The 18,088-nt window shown below is 57.3% G+C and overlaps 1 protein-coding gene across 1 annotated transcript; it reads right to left on the reverse strand.

Annotated features, from left to right (window-relative positions):
• Positions 1–3,061: 3,061 nt before the first annotated feature.
• On the reverse strand, positions 3,062–14,849 carry P4HB (prolyl 4-hydroxylase subunit beta). The gene is made up of 11 exons (XM_046675931.1): positions 14,652–14,849; positions 13,263–13,469; positions 11,780–11,913; positions 11,495–11,632; positions 6,594–6,698; positions 6,291–6,416; positions 5,851–6,051; positions 5,392–5,512; positions 5,099–5,280; positions 4,797–4,883; positions 3,062–3,974 (listed from the first exon to the last, which is right to left on the reverse strand). Exons 1-11 carry the CDS (start codon positions 14,800–14,802, stop codon positions 3,894–3,896), a joined length of 1,533 nt encoding a protein of 510 aa, XP_046531887.1. The 5' UTR covers positions 14,803–14,849; the 3' UTR covers positions 3,062–3,893.
• Positions 14,850–18,088: the final 3,239 nt, after the last annotated feature.

Consider the following 18,088-nt stretch of genomic DNA (forward strand, 5'->3'; position numbering starts at 1 on the left):
GTTCCCACTGTTCCTGCATTTCGGGGTTCAGAAGACAGTACTGGGCAGTCATAACTCCTGGTCACTTGGGAGGAGTCAGGTACGGTTTCTTCCAGCTTGTTTACACCAAGCCCAGAGACTGAAAGTTCTGCACTGTAGACGGAGACAGAACTTTCCTTTGATGTGAAGATTGCCTCTTCTGATGTTGTGGAAAGTTCTGTCCTCTCTCCCTACTCAGAGGATCAGGTGAAAGAACCCTGCATGTAGCTGCCACCAACAGCCAGGCCCTTCCTGGGAGTGACCAGGCCTTGGGCTAGAGACAGTTCAGGGCAAGACCAGTGGGGTGAGCCTGTTGGTGACCCCAAGAGGGACCCTCTGGTCCATCCTACTAAAGGTGAGCTGAAGAGCTCAGGGAATTTGGCTTTGGGGGTTCTGTTTGGATCAGAGAAGTGACCACCCAGTCACGAGAGACTCCTGAAAGGTATTCTATCCAGGACACAGGAACGGTGCCTTCCAAACCATGGACATGACCTGAGGTGTCTCACCTTGGAAACCTTTCATCAGAAACCAGAAGTAAGCAGTCTAACCTGCCACCATTTGCAGAGCCTACATTTCAAGCAACCACGTCAGAACCAAATTTGTATTTACGCAGCTTTGTCCCTGACCCATGTCTGCCCGTGTGAACCTGTGAAGTGACCTGGTTTGTGGGATTTCAAGTTTCTGCCTTCGAGAGGACCAAAGCAAACAAAAATATTTAATGCGAAAAGCTTACTTGGAAAAGTCCAAGGAATGCAACTACCAATGCCCTGTGTCCAGCAGGAAACACAAGCCGCCGGAGGGTCTGTTAGGAGAGTCGGTGCAGCTCTGGGGGCAGGCTCTGAGGCCAGAGGACCTCTAGAGTCTGGTGCACGGGCCCAGCAGCTGCTTTTTTAGGTTCCAGGCCAGTAGCTTCCTACCACCTAGAGAGAGACAGGAGAAAGAAAAAGAGAGGGAGGGAGGGAGGGAGGAAGAGAGAGAGATTGGGACCTTCCAGGCTGTTAAGCCTTAACCGCCTACCCCAGAGCCTGCAAAGTCGCCTCGTTAATCCACCAGCTCTGCCAGGTTTTGGACTCCACCCGCAACCTTCCAGCAAACTCGGGCCAGGAATGCGCTAATCAGCTGCCTCGGCAAAGGCAAAGGGGAAAGGTATCGTTGACTCGCTGCACCCCCCCCCCCCCCCCCCCCCCCAGCCCCAGAGCACATGACAGCAATGCTTTGGGCAGCTGTGACTGGCCCCAGCTTTCTGTGTGGAGAGCCCTGCTCCACACAGGTGGTCTGTAGGGTCACCCGCATTTGTTGCTGGGGCAGGAAGCCCAGGATTGGGCACAGCCCACCCCTTGTAGGTGTGACTTCTGACAGCCCTGTTCTCAGCTCACAATGCGCTTGCTCCTCTGGAGGCCATGTGTCCCCCCGGGGAGAATGCTCACGTCTTGGAGAGCAGAGCTAACATCTCGCCAGTGACCTCCTCCAACAGAACCCCCAAGTGCCCGAGCCCACTTTTCCGTGGATACACGTCTCATCGTGTCAGCAGGACCGAGGCACAACACACACAGACCTTGGAATGGACTGATGAGAAACCAGCGCCAGCACAGGCCACCCTAGGACCAGGGAAGGAAGCCCAGCCATGGGTGGCCGTCAGCCTGGGCTGCTGAGCCAGAGGAGCAGCGCCCTGACACCAGGGTGTGTGGATAAGCGGGCCTGGGTGGTGCTGCCCAGGATGCTAACACCGGTCCTCACTGCACGCTGGCTGTATACTGTGCAGCTGGGTCAGAGGCAGGAGCAGCCCTCGCCTGAGGGCCTGGATGGCAGGCGACAGCACTGGGGAGAGCAAGAGCCAGCACACAGGCCTCTGGCTGGGAGCGTGGCTGTGATCATGGAGAAGATGACACCCCCACCTCCCCCTGGGCCAAGACCACTAACATAACCACGCTCACAGCAACTGCGACGTTCCTGCCTGCTGGCCATGCCCCTGGCACCTGGAAGCTCCAACCAGCAAGTGAGCATCAGAACTGTGGGGGCCGGGAATTGGGTAATGCATGCAGGCTTCCTACTCCAGGAAGCAAGTCAGAGATGGAGGGTGAATGGATGTGTGGAGGGAAAGGCAGGGCTCCTGGGAAACCTGACCTTTTGCTGTCCTTGACCTCCTCAGGTGGACTATATCTCCGCCTCCTCCCTTCCCTCCAGGATGTCGTCAGGTGGCCCTCTGGTCCCACCTTCTCCTGCAGACCCACACAGACGGCAACAGATGGCAAGTCCCTGGGCGTGCTGTCATGGTCAGGGACGGACACCCACCTGAGCCCTGTCAGCCCCTCTGTGGGGCTCCTCTCCCGCTCTCAGAGGGACCCACAGGCACCAGAGCTCCCTGGGGCCCCGAAGGTCCTAGAGGTGTCACTAATCCAGGCTCAGAAGTGCCATCAGCCCAATACTGCAGCCCAGCCAGCAACTTTGAGTTTGTGGAAAAAATCGATCTAATTGTACTTTTCTCTAGCAAACTTCAAGCAAGCTGTGGTTTTGGAAGTGAAATTACATTTTAATAACTAGGAGACTTGCTTTTTAAACACCAGGTTCTTTTTATGTGATGATACCCATTCTTAAAGTGTGAACACAGCTGATTTCTTGTCAGATGCTGCGGCAGCTCGAGACCACTATTGTACAACAGCCCTGCCCACCTCCGGCCGGGGCTGGCTCCTCGTACAGCCCCGCCATGTCCTGCTGCAGCACATGAGCAGAAGCCACGTTGTGACTAGATGCCCAAGGAGGGTCACACCAACAACAGCCATCGTGGGTAAACCAGCCCCACAGCGCCACCAAGCTGTTCCACATGGTGACATGCAGGTGCTGCCCCCAGGCTGCAAGCACTTGACAGCCCAGCAAACCAAGCCTGCGAGACCCGTGTGTGCTTCTGTGTCCACACCGCACTCTAAGGAAGAGGCGTCCCGGTAAGAGCGGCTCCCTCCAAGCCCACCTCCTGTCTTCAGAGGTGGAATTCCAGCCCCCGCCCTGTGGCCTAGAGATACTGTAATGCAGAGACAACCACAGGTAGTAAAATTTCAACTTTATTTGGCCAATGTGTTCAATTCCAATATTGTGGTAGAAATGCCTGAAGAACTATCAACATCTGATTCGGCTCAAGCATGCTGGGCTCTTCCAGCCTGGAAACAGGGTTCTGGTTTTGCCTGGTGCAGGCCTCAGGCCACCCTGGACGTCACAGAGCAACGAGAAGCCTGGCTTGGGGAGGGAGGGGGGCTGCCCAGGCCCGTCCTGGGCTCAGCCGGCACCCACCACCCCCCTCCAGTCGTGGTGGGGTGCCCCCCAGAACAGAGACCTCAAGTCTCCGTTTAACCGAACTATGCAAGAGCCACGCTCAGTCAAGGCAACACTGGCGCGAGCTGAGAGTGACCCATCCAGCCTGACTTGGTCCCTCCCCAGGCAGGGGACACGAGTCTCCTGGGAGGCCCAGCCAAGGTGGAACAGACACCCTGACGTCCAAAAATGTCTAAAAATCCCACAGATGGAATTTTTTTTAAAGTGATACGGGAAGGAGACATTGCCAGCATGAGATTCCAAAACACTTCAGCAAGTACTCTGGACAAAACTGTGTACGAAAAAGTACATCACAATTTTAAAAAAAAAGGGCCCACCAAGATGGGCTGGCCTGGAGATAAATCCCTTTGCAAAAGTTGAAAAGCAAAAAGACGAGACGGGTTTAAATTTACACATGTTAGAATGAAGTGTTGCTTCAGAAAAATTCCCTGCATTTCCGATCAATGCTCCCTCCTCCTGGTGAGGGTCTGCGGGCTTCTGGAGGCTGTGCTGCTGGGGTGCAGCCCACGGAGAGGTGTCGTGTTTGGGGTGCCCAGGTCTGGTATCCTGCATTACAGTTCATCTTTCACAGCTTTTTGATCATCATCTTCCTCGAGGTCGGGCTCTTCGGCTTCTTCTAGATCTTCTAGATCCTGGGATGTAGCAGGAAAAGGGAAGGAAATGAAAGATGAACCCCGCACACACCTCGCCCAGCAGGGACCAGCTGGCCGTGCAGCCAAGAGCCTCCAGCTCTGGTCTCTCTGAGCAGGTGCAGGGGCTTCTGCCCATGAGGCAGGATGGGCATGGAGCCTGCACTGTGGGGAGCCTGGGATTCCAGGTCACATCTTCCCATGGGGAGCACAGGGGCAGCTCCAGCGTGAAGACCAAGCCGCTGGTGTGCCACGTCTACCCCGCCCAGCCCCCAGGGCTTGTGGGGCCAGTAACCACGGCCTCCCAGGCACTCCTCAATAGGGACCCCACCCACTCGGCAACCAGGGCGGGTCCCTCAGCAGATCCACTCCCCATTCTACTTTCCCTGGTGCTTCCGGCATGCCCTGTGGCCTGCATGACCATTCCCTCTGCTCCCTGCCTCAAATGTCCTGCTAGTCACCAGCCCTTGCCCCTGCCATGCCCCCCTGGCCTGGGCACACATCACATCCCCTCCGCCCTCCATGGCTGACCACGGCTGACCTGGACATGCCCAAGCCCCTGCCTCATGCCCTGCAGAGTGCCTTGGCCAATGGGCTGGGGAAAAACGTTTGAGTCAAGTCAGCAGGGACCCGTGTGGGAAGAGCCTGAAAAGATCTTATAGGCAAACACCAGCCCTTAAAGACCTTCCCAAACCTCCGCATGCAGAAGTGCTGATGGGGAGAACTGTGCACGCACGTGCCTCCAGCAGCACCCAGGCGAGCACGGCCCACGGGCCGCAGGGTGCAGCCTCAGAGGCCAGCCGGGGTCTGGTGACCACCACTTACGTCGTCATCCCCTGCCCCGTCCTGGCCACCGCTCTCCAGGAACTTCTTAAAGCCGTCTAGCGTCCGCTCCCCGTTGTAATCGATGACCTGTGGGGGAGGGAGAGTGCGAGTCGGGAAGCTGGTCTGCCCTGACAGACAAAGCAGCGCCTTCCCCTCTCCGCAGAAAGGGAGGCCCTGCCGCGGCCCCGACTCTCCTCCACACCCGCCTGTGCCCGGCACCCTTCGATGGCAGAGGCCAGAGCTGGGAGGGCCCAGTGTCCCACCCGCAGTCACCAGTGCCGAGCCCCGTGTGGACGGCTCACCGTCCTGTCCGCGCTGGCAGGGAAGAACTTGAGTGTGGGGAAGCTGTGCACTTTGACCGCCTCCACCTCGTTGGCCGTCGAGTCCATCTTGGCGATGACGATATTTTCATGGTCCTTGTACGTCTCTCCCAGCTTATCCCAAATGGGAGCTAACTGTTTGCAGTGACCGCACCACGGGGCGTCTGAGAGAAAGCAGCTCTGAGTCTCCCTGAGCCGGAAAGCCACTTCCCACCCACCCCAACCCAGGCCTCCACAGGGCAGACAAACCCGGGAGCTAAAGAGGCTTCACTTACAGAATTCCACAAAGACATTCTTTTTCTCATCAAAAGCAACCTCTTCAAAGTTCTTCCCGACCAGCACTTTGACAGGCTGTTTGTCCCAGTCCTCAGGTAGCTCCTGGCTCATCAGGTGGGGCTGGAGGGCAGCAGAGCAGGGTCAGGGCTGGCCGGCCTGCCACGGGCCCCACTGCCCCGGCAGAGGCCCCACCCCTGGCAGAGGCCCAGGGCTGCCCTCAGCTGACCAGAACAGCTCATGGCCCTCAGGAGAGGACTAAGCCCACCAAGTCAGGGCTGCTCTGTGCTCCCAGGCAGTGGGACTAGGACAGCCATCTTCACACCGCCGGGGGGGGGGGGCCTGTCCTCAGGATTCTATGCTTGAGTCTGCAGACCCCTTGAGGATGCAGCCACAGGAAGCCTTGGACACCAAGGGCCAAGAGGCCAGTGCAGGCCCCACCCCAGACACGGCGCCCCCACCTTGATCTTGCCCTCTAGGAAGCGGTGGCAGAACTCTGTGATCTTCTCTGCTGTCAGCTCGTCCGATTCCGGCTTGTACTTGGTCATCTCCTCCTCCAAGGTGATGAGGCGCACGGCAGGGCACTCCTCCTTCTTCAGGCCGAAAAACTCGAGGATGCGCTGGTTGTCGGTGTGGTCGCTGTCGATGAAGATAAACAGGATCTTGGGGGAGAAAAGGCAGGTTGATAGCGGCACTGGGAAGACAGAGGGTCTGAGGCCTCGTTTCTGCTCCTGCCCTCACTGCTTCGCCTGGAAGCAGACCTGTGCCACTGAAGCTTCTCTCTTCCGACTCAAACTCGGGGACTGCCAGACCGACCACTGACAGGGAGTAGAGGACGACCTGGCTAACCCTTCCCCAACAGCCCGGACCCCGAGAACAGGCCATCCAGAAAGCAGTTCACCTTGCCCTTAAAGCTTTCGGCGGCTTTCTTGAAGTTGCTCAGTTTCCCGTCATAGTCAGACACGCTCTTCGGCAGGAACAGCAGGATGTGTGTCTTGATTTCACCTCCGAAAATCTTGGGGGCTGTCTGTGTTATAAACATAGGTCACTGGGTCTGAGCCACGAGCTAAACTATTGACATAGGATATTCTCTCAGTGGAGCAACAATGAGGACTCTGTAAGCGGGGGTCCCCAGGGCTGGGACCTCACGACCCTCCCACACCACCCCTTCTCTCGAGGTGAAGGACCAGCACAGGAGCCACACCTGCTCCGTGAACTCGATGACCAGTGGCAGCTGGTTGTGCTTGACGAAGTCCAGCAACTTCTCCTTGGTGATCTCCCCCTCAAAGTTGTTCCGGCCCTCGTCAAACTGTGGACAGAGAGAGGGCCGTGAGCACTGAGGCATGCCAAAGCACTCCCAGCAGCCTCCTGTGGCCTCCAGCCAGCCTGGGCTTGGCCCAGCACGGCAGCCTGGCAGCCTGACCTCCCTGTCTGGGGTTTTGAGAGGAATGGGGAGCAGGACCCACGTGCTTCTGTCCACGAAGCACAGCCGGTGAGGGCTGCAGCGACCAGCATCCTCCTGGGTACTGAGCAACAGCGACGTCATCAAGGAGAGCACGCAGGCTCCCCAGGAGCACAGGCAGGCAGCCTCCCACGGACAGACCACAGCAGCTGGCCCAACCCCGCCCCACCAGGCCCCACACCGCGCGTCCCTAACAGGCCCCAGGGACGCAGGTTTTATACACATTACCATCCTCATCTCCATGTCCCGAAACAGCGCTCTCAAAGTGTGGGCCGCACCCCTGCGGGCCTGAGACCCTTTCAGTGCAGCTGCGGGGTCAGAAGGATTTCCACAAGCACACTCAGATGGCACGTGCCTTCCCTGACCTTCCCTCCTGAGTGGGCGGTTCAGTTTGACGCAGGCTGCACAATGGTGACATTGCCACAAACCGAAGGCAAACCAGGAGAAACCTGCTGTCTTCCATTTAGGAAGACATCAGAGACCCGCAGAAATCTAAAAGGCGACTTATCACTAAAATGTCATCTGGAAAAAATTAACTTTTATAAAAATGTTATTTTTGATAACATGTAACAGGTTTATTATTGTTACTTTAGAATGAACAAGTTTTGTTTTTTTTGCTGAGGAAAATTAGCCCTGAGCTAATATCCGTGCCAATCTCCCTCTATTTTCTTTTTTCCCCCTAAAGATTGGCACCCAAGCTAACAACTGTTGCCACTCCTTTTTTTTCTCCCCTGCTTTTTGTCCCCAAATCTCCCCAGTACATAGTTGTATATTTTAGTTGCGGGGTCTTCTAGTTGTGGCACGTGGGATGCCACCTGAACATGGCCTTGTGAGTGGTGCCATGTCCATGCCCAGGATCTGAACCAGTAAAACCCCGGGCCACCAAAGCGGAGCGCATGAACTTAACCACTCGGCCACGGGGCTGGCCCCTCCCTCTATTTTCCGTGTGGGTCGCTGCCACAGCATGGCTGATGAGTGGTATAGGTCCGCGCCTGGGATCCGAACCTGCGAACCCAGGCCATTGAAGCAGAGCACACTGAACTTAACCACTATGCCGCTGGGCCAGCCCCACAAGTTTTTAAAAAACTTCTCAGTTCTAATTTCGAGCACAATAAAAATCAATAGGTATAATCCACATAAACAAAAGCTCTTTGGAATCCTTAGTAACACGTAAGGGCTCCAGAAGTCCTGGGGCCACACAGATGGAGCCTGACGTGTAGCCTCGGCTCTGGACGGGGAGGGCAGAAACAACGCTGACCCAGAAAGGCTGACTGCAGGCCTGAGCCTTCTCGGTGAGCAGTTCAGGCAAGCGCTCCATTGCCCCTGAACTCTCCACCCTGATCTGGGGAGAAACGACACACCTTTCCTTCTTGCTCATTTCCTTTACACTTCCCCAAAGTACCTTCCACAGAAGCAGGTGACCACTTCCCACTCCCCGCAATGTTACATCAGAGCTGGACCCTCAGCTCCACCATGACACCCGGGGCTGCGACAGAGCAGACCGCGGGCCAGCGCTAGGAGTCCAGGCACGGCCCCCAGGCCACCACATTCTAGCTGCCCCAAACCTGAGAACGTGGAAAATGATAACAAGATAGAAAAGCCGAGGCCAAGAGGCCCTTTGAGCACATCATTTAGAAAATGAGAAGCTGGCCCAGGCCCAGTGGCCCCAGGGGGAACGCTGAGCCACAAAGGGAGGCAAGCAGGCTGCTAGTGCCCACTCCTCAGCACTGTGTCTCCAGCCCCCCACGCAGTGGGCACTGTCTGCCCAACTTCACACCCAGAAGCCTGAAGAGCAGAGCCACTGCACCTGTCCCGGGATGCGATCTTCTTAGTAATGGTGCCACATGACCCCGTGTTCACTGTCTACTTTAGTGAAAGACAGCCAGCCTTCATTTAGCTGGGGACAGCCGCAAGAGTCCCTGGGCAGGGACCGCCCCATTTCCAGCCTCAGAGGCCAGCCCGCCAGGCCACAATGACAACATCACAAAAAGGCTTGACGCTGCAGGCGGGGGAGGAGAGGCCTGCCCCATGTCCACTCCTCGCCCCCTGGCTTCAAAGAACAAAAAAGAAAAACAAAGTAAAGACCAGGACAAACAAGAGCACAGGACAATCAACTCTCACACCGACGGTCCAACCACCAGTGACCAGTGACCCAAGCTGGGACTCACGGCTCCAGTCCCGCTGGTACCACTGCCACTCCTCCTCGCCACCCTGCCCAGCAAGCAGCAGTGGGCCACTCCTTCGAGCTTGCCTGCCCAGTCCCCGGGGACAGCGCCTGGCTCAGCGAGGTGGCACCACGGCCCCTGGGCAGACAGGAAGACCCCTTGCTGTGAGGAACTGGGCTGAACAACCTGAAGAAGGGGACTGAGTAAAGGCCAAAAAAATGACTAGTAGAGCCGAGAAAGGGGGACAGCAAGCGGAAACTGGAGGGTCCAGACCCAAGCTGTTTCCTCTTGTCCGGGGAGCCTGTTGATCTGAGCGCAGCTGTGACCTCTGCTGACCCAGCCAGCACAAAGTCCATGGGCTCTGCCAGGCTCTGCCCGAGGCGGCCACGCTGTGCAAGAACAGATGCCGAGCCACTGATGGAAGAGAAGGCGCTGCCCACCCGCTGGCACCAGACCCGGGGGTCGGCTGTGCCCAGCCTGCACAGACACCAGAGAATAGAGGCCTATAAAAGCACACGGAGATGAGCTGCCGTGCCGGAGAGTCTCTGCAGAACAAGAAACAATCATTCTAACCTTCAAGGACACACGACCACCAAAACCACCGAGCCAGTGTGAGATTTGTCACTTGAGATTTTAAGGATGGTGGAAAAGAACCATGTGGACTGAACTGACAACAGCGGGTTTACAAATTTCAACAGGGCTCAGAGAAACTCTCCCCTATTCTCTCAACCTAAACTTCAGGACATGACCCACAACTCCCTCTCTAATACCCCAAGACCTCTGTTCACTCAACTTCATCCAACACGTCATGGTTTCTCCCTTCCCAAAGCCACAGCGCACCGTTGTTTTAAGGGTTCTAGCTCCTCTCTGTGAGCCGCTGCCACAGCATGGCTGCTGACAGATGAGTGATGCGGCTCTGCAGCCGGGAACCAAGCCTGGGCCGCTCAAGCAGAGCGCATGGAACTTAAACCACGAGCCCGGCTCGCTTCATGGCTTTTTCCTGACCAAACGTCTCACTACCACTTCCCAGGCACCTCTGCAACGACTCCCGGCTCAGCAATCCTAGTCCCTCTTGGGAACACTGAGGAGGTCCACTGAGCTAAGGGAGCGTGCGTGATGTCTTGTGTTCTTTCGAGGAAGGGACTAGAAAAAGAGCTGAAGGACACAGAAAGCAAGCAGCCCCAGAACCACCCCAGCCCCCTGGGCATTCCCAGCCCTCTGCAGTGCTGCTGGGAGAGGCCTTGACCCCGCCCGACAGTCCCTGGCAAGGTGCTAGATGCCTCGAAACCACCACAGAAAGCTAACCAGTTCCTCATCTTCCAAGTCCCGTGGCTGGCCCGTCAAGCTGTTCCACTGGTGGCGAGCGCACACAACAGCCTCAGGCCATTTCTGACCACATGGTTACTACTTTAATGTAACTCTAAACCTACCTTCTCCCCACAGGGACCAAACAGGACTGGAGTGAAAGGCCCTGTCCCCACCCCTGAAGATGTGCCTCCTACCCCTCCGCCCCCTGCCCACCCTCTGGCTCCTCCTCCACTCTGCACAGTGCTACTGAATGGCATGAACGCACCATTGCCCAGTCCAGGGACAGCCATGTTCCAAGAGCATGGCGCTCAGCAGGCCCCATTCCCACTGTCTGGGGGCTGAGATAAGAGAGAGAACCTGTCGCCCCTAGGTAATGCCATGCAGACACACATCCTGCCTGCATCCTGGCAAGATGCCCGGCACCAGTGCTCTCCACGAAGAGCAAGTACAGTGGGCCGAGGGGCCGAGGGCAGGGCTCTGCGAACAGGCTGGGTACATGCGCCCCCAGAGCTAACACTCCAGAGCCTCTGTTTGGGGTGAGGAAGAAGTTTTGGAAATAGACAGGAGTGATGGTTGGACAACAATATAAATGTAGTTAATGCCATGGAATCATATACTTAAAAGTGGTTAAAATAGCAAACTTCCTTACATACGTCTCACCAGTTTTTTTTTGAGGAAGACTAGCCCTGAGCTAACATCTGCCGCCAATCCTCCTCTTTTTGCTGAGGAAGACTGGCCCTGAGCTAGCATCCGTGCCCATCTTCCTCTACTTTATACATGGGACGCCTACCATAGCATGGCTTGCCAAGCAGTGCCATGTCCGCATCCGGGATCCGAACCGGCGAACCCTGGGCCGCCGAGAAGCGGAACATGTGCACTTAACCACTGCGCCACCAGGCCGGCCCCTCGCCAGTTTTTTTTTTAAAAAAGCTAACACTCCAAAGCAGCTCTGATTTCAAGGGCCCATAGCTGAAAGGCTGAAGGCCAGTGTCTTAGTGTGCCTCCGGTCTAATGTTGCAAAACGGGCCCTCGGTAAGTCGTCAGGCCCGCGGCCCAGCGGCAGTGCCACCAGGCGCAGGTCTCGAGGCTCCCGCAGCCACAGGGACAGGAACACCACCGGCCAGTGCAGCACCTCCACCACCCTGGGCGGAGCTGCCTGTGGCCACTCACCTTCTTAAAGAGAACGACCCCGTCCTTGTCCAGCTGGTACTTGGAGAACACATCACTACTGGACGTGATCCCAAAGGGTATGTCATCGATGGCCTCAGCGGCCAGCAAGAATTGCTTGGCAAAGTCTGACTCCACGTCCTAGAGAAGAGGAGAACCAGAGGTGGCCGTGTGCACCAACACCAAAGACCCCTGCCCGGGTCAGCAGCAGGGCAACGGCAGTGCCAGGCCATGGGGACCCCTCCTCCAACGACAGAGTAAGACCCAAGGTGATTCTGCAGCCTTTACCTTGAAGAAGCCGATGACTGTCACCTCACTGGACTCCACCAAGGCCTCTGCGGCGGCCCCGTCAGGCAACGTGGTGGCGGCAGGGCCTGTGCGCTTCTTCAGCCAGTTCACGATGTCCTCAGCTTCTCTGCCAGCTGCACCCAAACACACGCACGATCGACTTGAAATCAGGGGTGCGCCCACCTCCCCACCCATCCTCATCTCAGCTCTCTGCCAAAACCAGAGCAAGATGTGCTCCTGCCACAGAAAAGGCATCTTGTCTACACACCTGTCCAAATTCCCAGGCTACGAAGGCTTTTCTGTGTATGGGAGAGACTGCAGCTGTGTTTAAAGGAGGGGAAAAGGCAGTGGGTACCTCTGGGCAACAAGATTTCAGTCTTTTTTTCCTAATCCCTTTGCATTGTCTAAATTTTCACACCTTCCCCCAGTGGTCTCACACTACATTTCACCTTAACGAGAGACGTAGAATTAAAAAAAGAAGTCTGGTGAGTAAGTCAGCCTCGGCGCCAGCTTTCCCCTCTGAAGACAGGCTGAGCTCTGCCCTGCCCAGGCACCCAGGCCGGTCTGCTTCCTCGCTGTGGCCTGCCCCACACGCCTCCAAGACTACTAAGATCAAAGGGATCAGGCAGTTGCACACCACCTAAAGCAGACGAACGAGGAGGATGCCGGCTCCTCCGGGGACTGAGGCTAATTACTCTTTGTCCCCCCTCATCAGGTCTGACCACCTGGTCCAACTTGGGAAGGACTGCTGAATCTCACATTTAAAAGGAGTCTGCCAAGTGGCAGCAAAAAGCTGAGTCATGAGTTACAGGTGGAATTAGCAGTAATTGTCTCATTTACAAAACCTGAGTGTTAGCGACGGGATCATAGTAACTTGGGACAAGGCACTTCTGGTTCAAGAACTCAATACAAAAACGGGAACAAGAGATCAGCAGCCTAGCAAGAAGACCAGAGTTGCTGATGTCAGAATTAACAAGACGGGCTGCTCCAGAAGATTTTGATGGATGAGCCACGGAACTGGTTTTATAGACAAAAGATTCTCCTTTTTCACTGGTGCTGACTGGGCTACAAAGGGGTTTAGCCCCAAAGCAAGCTTGACTTTGAGCTCTGCGACGACAGGTGGGGGACGCCAGCCGTTACCCGGCTGCTCTCAGCCTCAGCACTTGCTTTGGTGACTGGCACACTCGAGTCAGCAATCACTACACTTGTTGCTCCATGTGGTCAGAACGGCCCCAGCCTCCCTCTCCTCGCTAGTCAATCTCAGGACAAGCCTCAGCCTGCGAGCCACCGCCCATGTCCCTTTCCACTTGAGAGGTTCTTCTGGGATAAAGAACTTTCTTCACACAACCCTGAGAGGCTGAAGACTGAGAATGGGTTCCCCTCGACGCCTCTGAACAGGGGCCTCCTCGCCTCTCAGTCTATCCTCCAAGGCCTGCGGGCACAGCCCTCTCCCCAGGCACTCAGGGCAGTGCTGCAGTCACACCTGTGTACTCTTTGGGGGAAGCCGTGTCTCCGTTCTTGAAGAACTTGATCGTAGGGTAGCCACGGACACCATACTGCTGGGCCAGATCAGACTCTTCAGTGGCGTCTACCTTCGCTAATCTGATCTCAGAACCTTCTGCCTTCAGCTTCCCAGCTGCTTTGGCATACTCGGGGGCCAGAGCCTTGCAGTGGCCACACCAAGGGGCATCTGAAAAAAGAAAGCAGGACTCTGAAAGCAGCACTTGACCCAGTCTCACGACTTCCCTTCCTTTTCCCTTCAGTACTTCCCTCCATAAAAGCCTTATCTGCTCACCAAGATAACCCCCAGCGAGCACAGGGCTGGGCTGACAGGTCGGGGCTCTTGGGCAACATCGGGACTGAGGCCACGAATGACAAGCCAACACCAACCCCCACCCTGCTCTGTCACCGTCGGCACAGGAAGACAAACTCTTTAATCAGTAGTAACTTCCTATTACCTACAGGCTATTGGGGCGGACGTGTCCCTGGAATTTGCTTCAGGAACACAAAGAAGTTAAGAAGCTAATGCCGCAACAGCTGTATACTTAGTAAGACCAGTCAGGAATATGCGGCACACATCTGTACACATCTGCCCTGAGACACACTTAAAACTGACGCTTTAAACCATGGGAACGGGAGTCTCAACTAAGGCTGGCAGCTACCTTGGGCCTAAGATTTCCACCCGAGATAATCAGGGCTCAAACACAAACGCAAACAAAGGTTTTGCATTCTGGCTGAACACCAACAACAGAAGGGAGCTGTCACAGGTGGAAGGCGGTGCCCACAGGAGCCGGTGCTTTGGGGATGGGTCCAGGTGAGCTGCTGGGGGCTGGACCCCCACATGTTCCTTTGTATCTGTGGTTCCCCTCCGTGCCTCTGAAGAAGTCCACCCTGTGTTTCTTCGGCTAGCAAAGGGACCCTGCCCTGCGGACGTCAGGTACAAAGGCACGTCCTGGCTGTCCGCCCGCGGTCGCCCTTAGGGTCCAGCTCCGGCAGGAGGGATGCCACCAGAACACTGGCAGCGCGGGGACGCTGACAGCAGGCCTGTGGACAGTTTCAGCCCGAGGATGAGTCTCCCGAGGGGCTGGGAGTCAGCGCGTCTAGGGGTGGCTGGAATGCCGACAGCCCCGAGCACCCCAACTCGCCGCCGGGCCGGGGGAGGGAGGATGCGGAGGAGCGCCTGGCCCGCCGACCTCCGGCGGCGCCGGCCCCCACTGAGTCTGCCCTACCGCCCCTGCGCCCCCTCCGGCTCCCCTGCGCCCTCGATCCCGCTCGCGCCCCCGCTGTCCCCCGGCGCGCCGGCCCCCTCTCCGCCCCTCTGTCCCCACCCCGCGGCGGCGGCGAGGCCCGGGCCGGCCCGGGCGGCACTCACAGAACTCCACCAGCAGGTACTTGTGGGCCGCCAGCGCCTCCTCGAAGTTGCCCTTGTGGAGCACCAGGACGTGGTCCTCCTCCTCGGGGGCGGCGGCGCCCGCGCGGACCAGCGCGGCCAGAGCCAGGCAGAGCAGAGCGCGGCGCAGCATGTCGGCAGCGGGCGCGGCGCTTCAGTTGGCGCCGCCGGACAGCGAGGCCTCGAGAGCGCGCGCCGCCCGCCCCGCCCCTTTAAACCCGGCTGCCGCGCGCGCGCGCCCGCCCGGATTGGCCCGCGGGCGCCGGGGCCCGCCTCCTTCGCGCTCGGATTGGGTACCTCCATTGGCCCCGGCCCCGGATTCGGAATCGCCCCGGGGGCCGCCCTCGCCCTCGCCCGGGATTGGCCGAGGAGCTCGCGCTCGCACTCTTCCCCAGCCTCTCATTGGCTCCCGGCGGAGAACTTTCTCTCCCTCGACTTGTGACTGGTGACTTTCCCCGCCACCTTCCGCGGGTCTGGAATGGCTGCCACCTTCGGAAGCCCGAGCTCGGCAGCTCCTGATTGGCCATGAGATGCGTGCACCCCGCGCGATCCTCCGTCGAACGTGGCAGTGGGGCGGAGTCCCCAGCCGGGGGGCGGAGCCGCGCCTGCGCCTCGGAAACCCCTCGTGTTGCATTCTGACTGGACCGCGTATCCGTAACTGGCACCGCCCCCCGGCTCCGCGGGCCGGAAGCTGGGCTGACGCAACTTCCGGCGCACGTGAAGCCCGTGCGCCTCCTGCTTGGGAGGCGGTTGTTGGGGGGCGCGGCGAGGACCGAGGCCGGATGGGATGGGGCCGTGAAGGCGCGGGCGGAGGGTCACTGCAGTCAGGCCCGAGAACCGAGAGCCCAGGCTCCAGCGGGAGCTGGGGCGGAGCGGGGCGGAGGGACGGAGGGGGTCCGGAAACAAGGCGGACGCTGTGCTGGGGCTGAGCGGGCCGCCGGGGAGCCCTCGGCGCCCGCCGCATGTAAGGTTCCAGGCGACACGTCCCCGGCGGTATCTCCCTCCGTCCCACTGCGCCGCATCCCGCGGAGCTGCCCCTCGAGGTGCGCGTCCGGCGATCGGGCAGTAGACCTCCGGCCCCACGCCGCCCTCCCCCTGGCTCTGCGCGCAGGCCCGCGCCTCGCACACGACAGTCGCCAGCTGCCACCGAGGCTCCTGGGCACTTGAAACCTGGCCCGATGGAGACGGGCCGGTTATGGGTGCAGCACACACGGGACTTCAAGACTGAGTTCGGGGGAAAAACTGTGCGATGTTCCCTTAATAGTTTTTGTTACATGTATAAGATGATATTTTGTGTATGTTGAGTTAAAGGCATTTAAATTAATTTTACTTGTTTCTTTTTGAGTTTTTTTTTAACGTGGCTTCTATAAATTTTAAAATAACATACGTGGCTTGCGTTTTATTCTTGTTTGGCGCTGCTCTAGCTGGATCAGCTCTCTCTTTGCCTCTCTGCTCAGAGTCTTCAATCACCTCTGCCTTCCCCCTGGCTGCCCTGGCCACCCGCCTCCCCAACGCTCTTTTCTTCTCCAGGAGCCTTTCCTCTTCATTTGCGTTCACTTCCTCATTACGAAACGCCGCCACCACTGAATTTAAGACTCATCAATTTAATAACTTGGCAGGAAAAAGGGAAGCACTCCCATGTTAAGTGTACACGGCTGTAATAACATCCCGATTTCAGAAACAGTAAAGCATTTGTACTTTTGAGAGTTTGCACTTGTTGACACATTGCTCTTGAGGGCATGTTTTCTCATCTCTCCTATGTGGAACTCTTTCAACCATTAATTCCTGAAGGTCAAGACCGGGTTCTGTGTGTCCCTCCTCCAGTGCCAGTAGACCAAGTGTCAGGTGGTTGTACTTGTTGGGACACCTGTCGTCTTCTCAGGGTTGACTTTATAGGAGCTGGAACTTTTGGCATAGAAAGGCTGTGAACACGTGCCTTGGCGGGCACCAGTCTCCACCCCAGCTCAGTGGGGCCCTGGCCTGGGAGCTCGCCCAGTGAATGATGACTCTTCGTAACTGATAGCTGTGAGCACACTGCCCTGTGCTCTCGGGACGAGTAGGGATTGCCTCATGCCTGCTACCCTATCTCTAAACGTTTTAGTGATTGCCATGACCCTGTTTTACCACAATTTGGGGCCTGAGACAAGGGACATTTGTATCCTGTCTAAATGTCTAGATTTCAGAGGCACTTGTGAGGTTAGAGTTTAGACGCCTAAACATTGGGGTCTTGAGTCTTTCCAGCTGCTGGGGACAGAGTGCAGGGACTTGAGATACCACGATGTGGATTACTTTGTGACAGTTTGCAGGCAGCTTAGCCCAAAAGCATACAATACAGTAAAGGATTTACAAAAGATGAGAACACTGGGACCAACGGGAGACCAGACCAGACCAGACACAGGTAGAGATCCAAGTTGTGGCTGTGGTCGAGCCTCAGTCTGGTTGAGTCTGGGCCTCCGCAGCTGAACCAAGGCCAGTTGGAACACACCTTGATGCAGGTGATGACAGGGTCCCTGTTCTGCAGCCCAGGTGGCCAGAGCCATGGCAATGTTCTGTGAAACCCAGGGCCTAACCAAGACTCGGGCCTGGACAGGACATGGTATTTTGATGTCTTGGCAGCAGTGATGCGCCTTCTCCTCAAGGCACCTCTCTGCCTGTCTTGCATCAGCCTCACGCACCGACCCATGCAGGAGCAGCAAAGTGGGGTTCTTGGAAAGCTCGGGGGAGGCCTGGTTTGGAGGTGGCCTGAGATCCCTGTGCTCTGTGGGGCTGGTCAGCAGCTGGGTGAGGTGTCGTGATGCAGCCAGCCCCTCAGAACACAGGCCGAGTTCACGGAACACCTCTGCAGGCCTCGGCTTTGAAGGGAGGGCCCGTGTCTGTCTCCTTTTTCCTCAGCCCCACTTGCACGCCTTCCAAGAGCAGCTCTCGGGAGAGGCAGTGGGGCCGAGTTCATGCTCGTGCCCTAGGCCCTGAGCTGGAGTGTGCCCTTGGAGGTCAGGGCTTGCCCGTCCTTGTGGCTGTGGCTCTGGCATCTCTCTGGACCAGCACAACCACTTCAGGACGTCCTCCAGGAGTCTCCCAACACTCAGAGAAAGTACCCTTTAAATACAGGTTGAACTACTGAGTGATGAAATGTTTTGATAAATATTACTCTCAAAAATAGAGTTCTCAGAATAAAGCAATTCCCTTTCAACGTGTCCTCGGGAGGACCCCCAGGAAGTGTTTGCTCAGCCATGGAATATCAGCTCCTGACTGCAAGTTCCCACTGCTGAGCAGCAGCAGGACCCAGAGGGCTGTGCCACGGGCCACGCAGCCCCCACATTGGAGAGCTAGGAGGCAGATGCAGAGGCGAGCCTGGCCCTGGGGGCCTGCAGGACCCTGACTGTGGAGGGGGGCTATGTCGGGCATGAGAAGACTCTTGT

This window comes from Equus quagga, chromosome 11, assembly GCF_021613505.1.
Source record: "Equus quagga isolate Etosha38 chromosome 11, UCLA_HA_Equagga_1.0, whole genome shotgun sequence".
NCBI lineage: Eukaryota > Metazoa > Chordata > Mammalia > Perissodactyla > Equidae > Equus > Equus quagga.

Excerpts from the sequence above, each read along its gene's own strand:
- P4HB (XM_046675931.1), bottom strand. The coding sequence starts at position 14,802 with ATGCTGCGCCGCGCTCTGCTCTGCCTGGCTCTGGCCGCGCTGGTCCGC. Across the intron at positions 13,470-14,651 it reads GTACCTGCTGGTGGAGTTCT|ATGCCCCTTGGTGTGGCCAC; the intron begins GTGAGTGCCGCC and ends TTCTTTTTTCAG. Across the intron at positions 11,633-11,779 it reads CAGTCATCGGCTTCTTCAAG|GACGTGGAGTCAGACTTTGC; the intron begins GTAAAGGCTGCA and ends CCTCTTCTCTAG.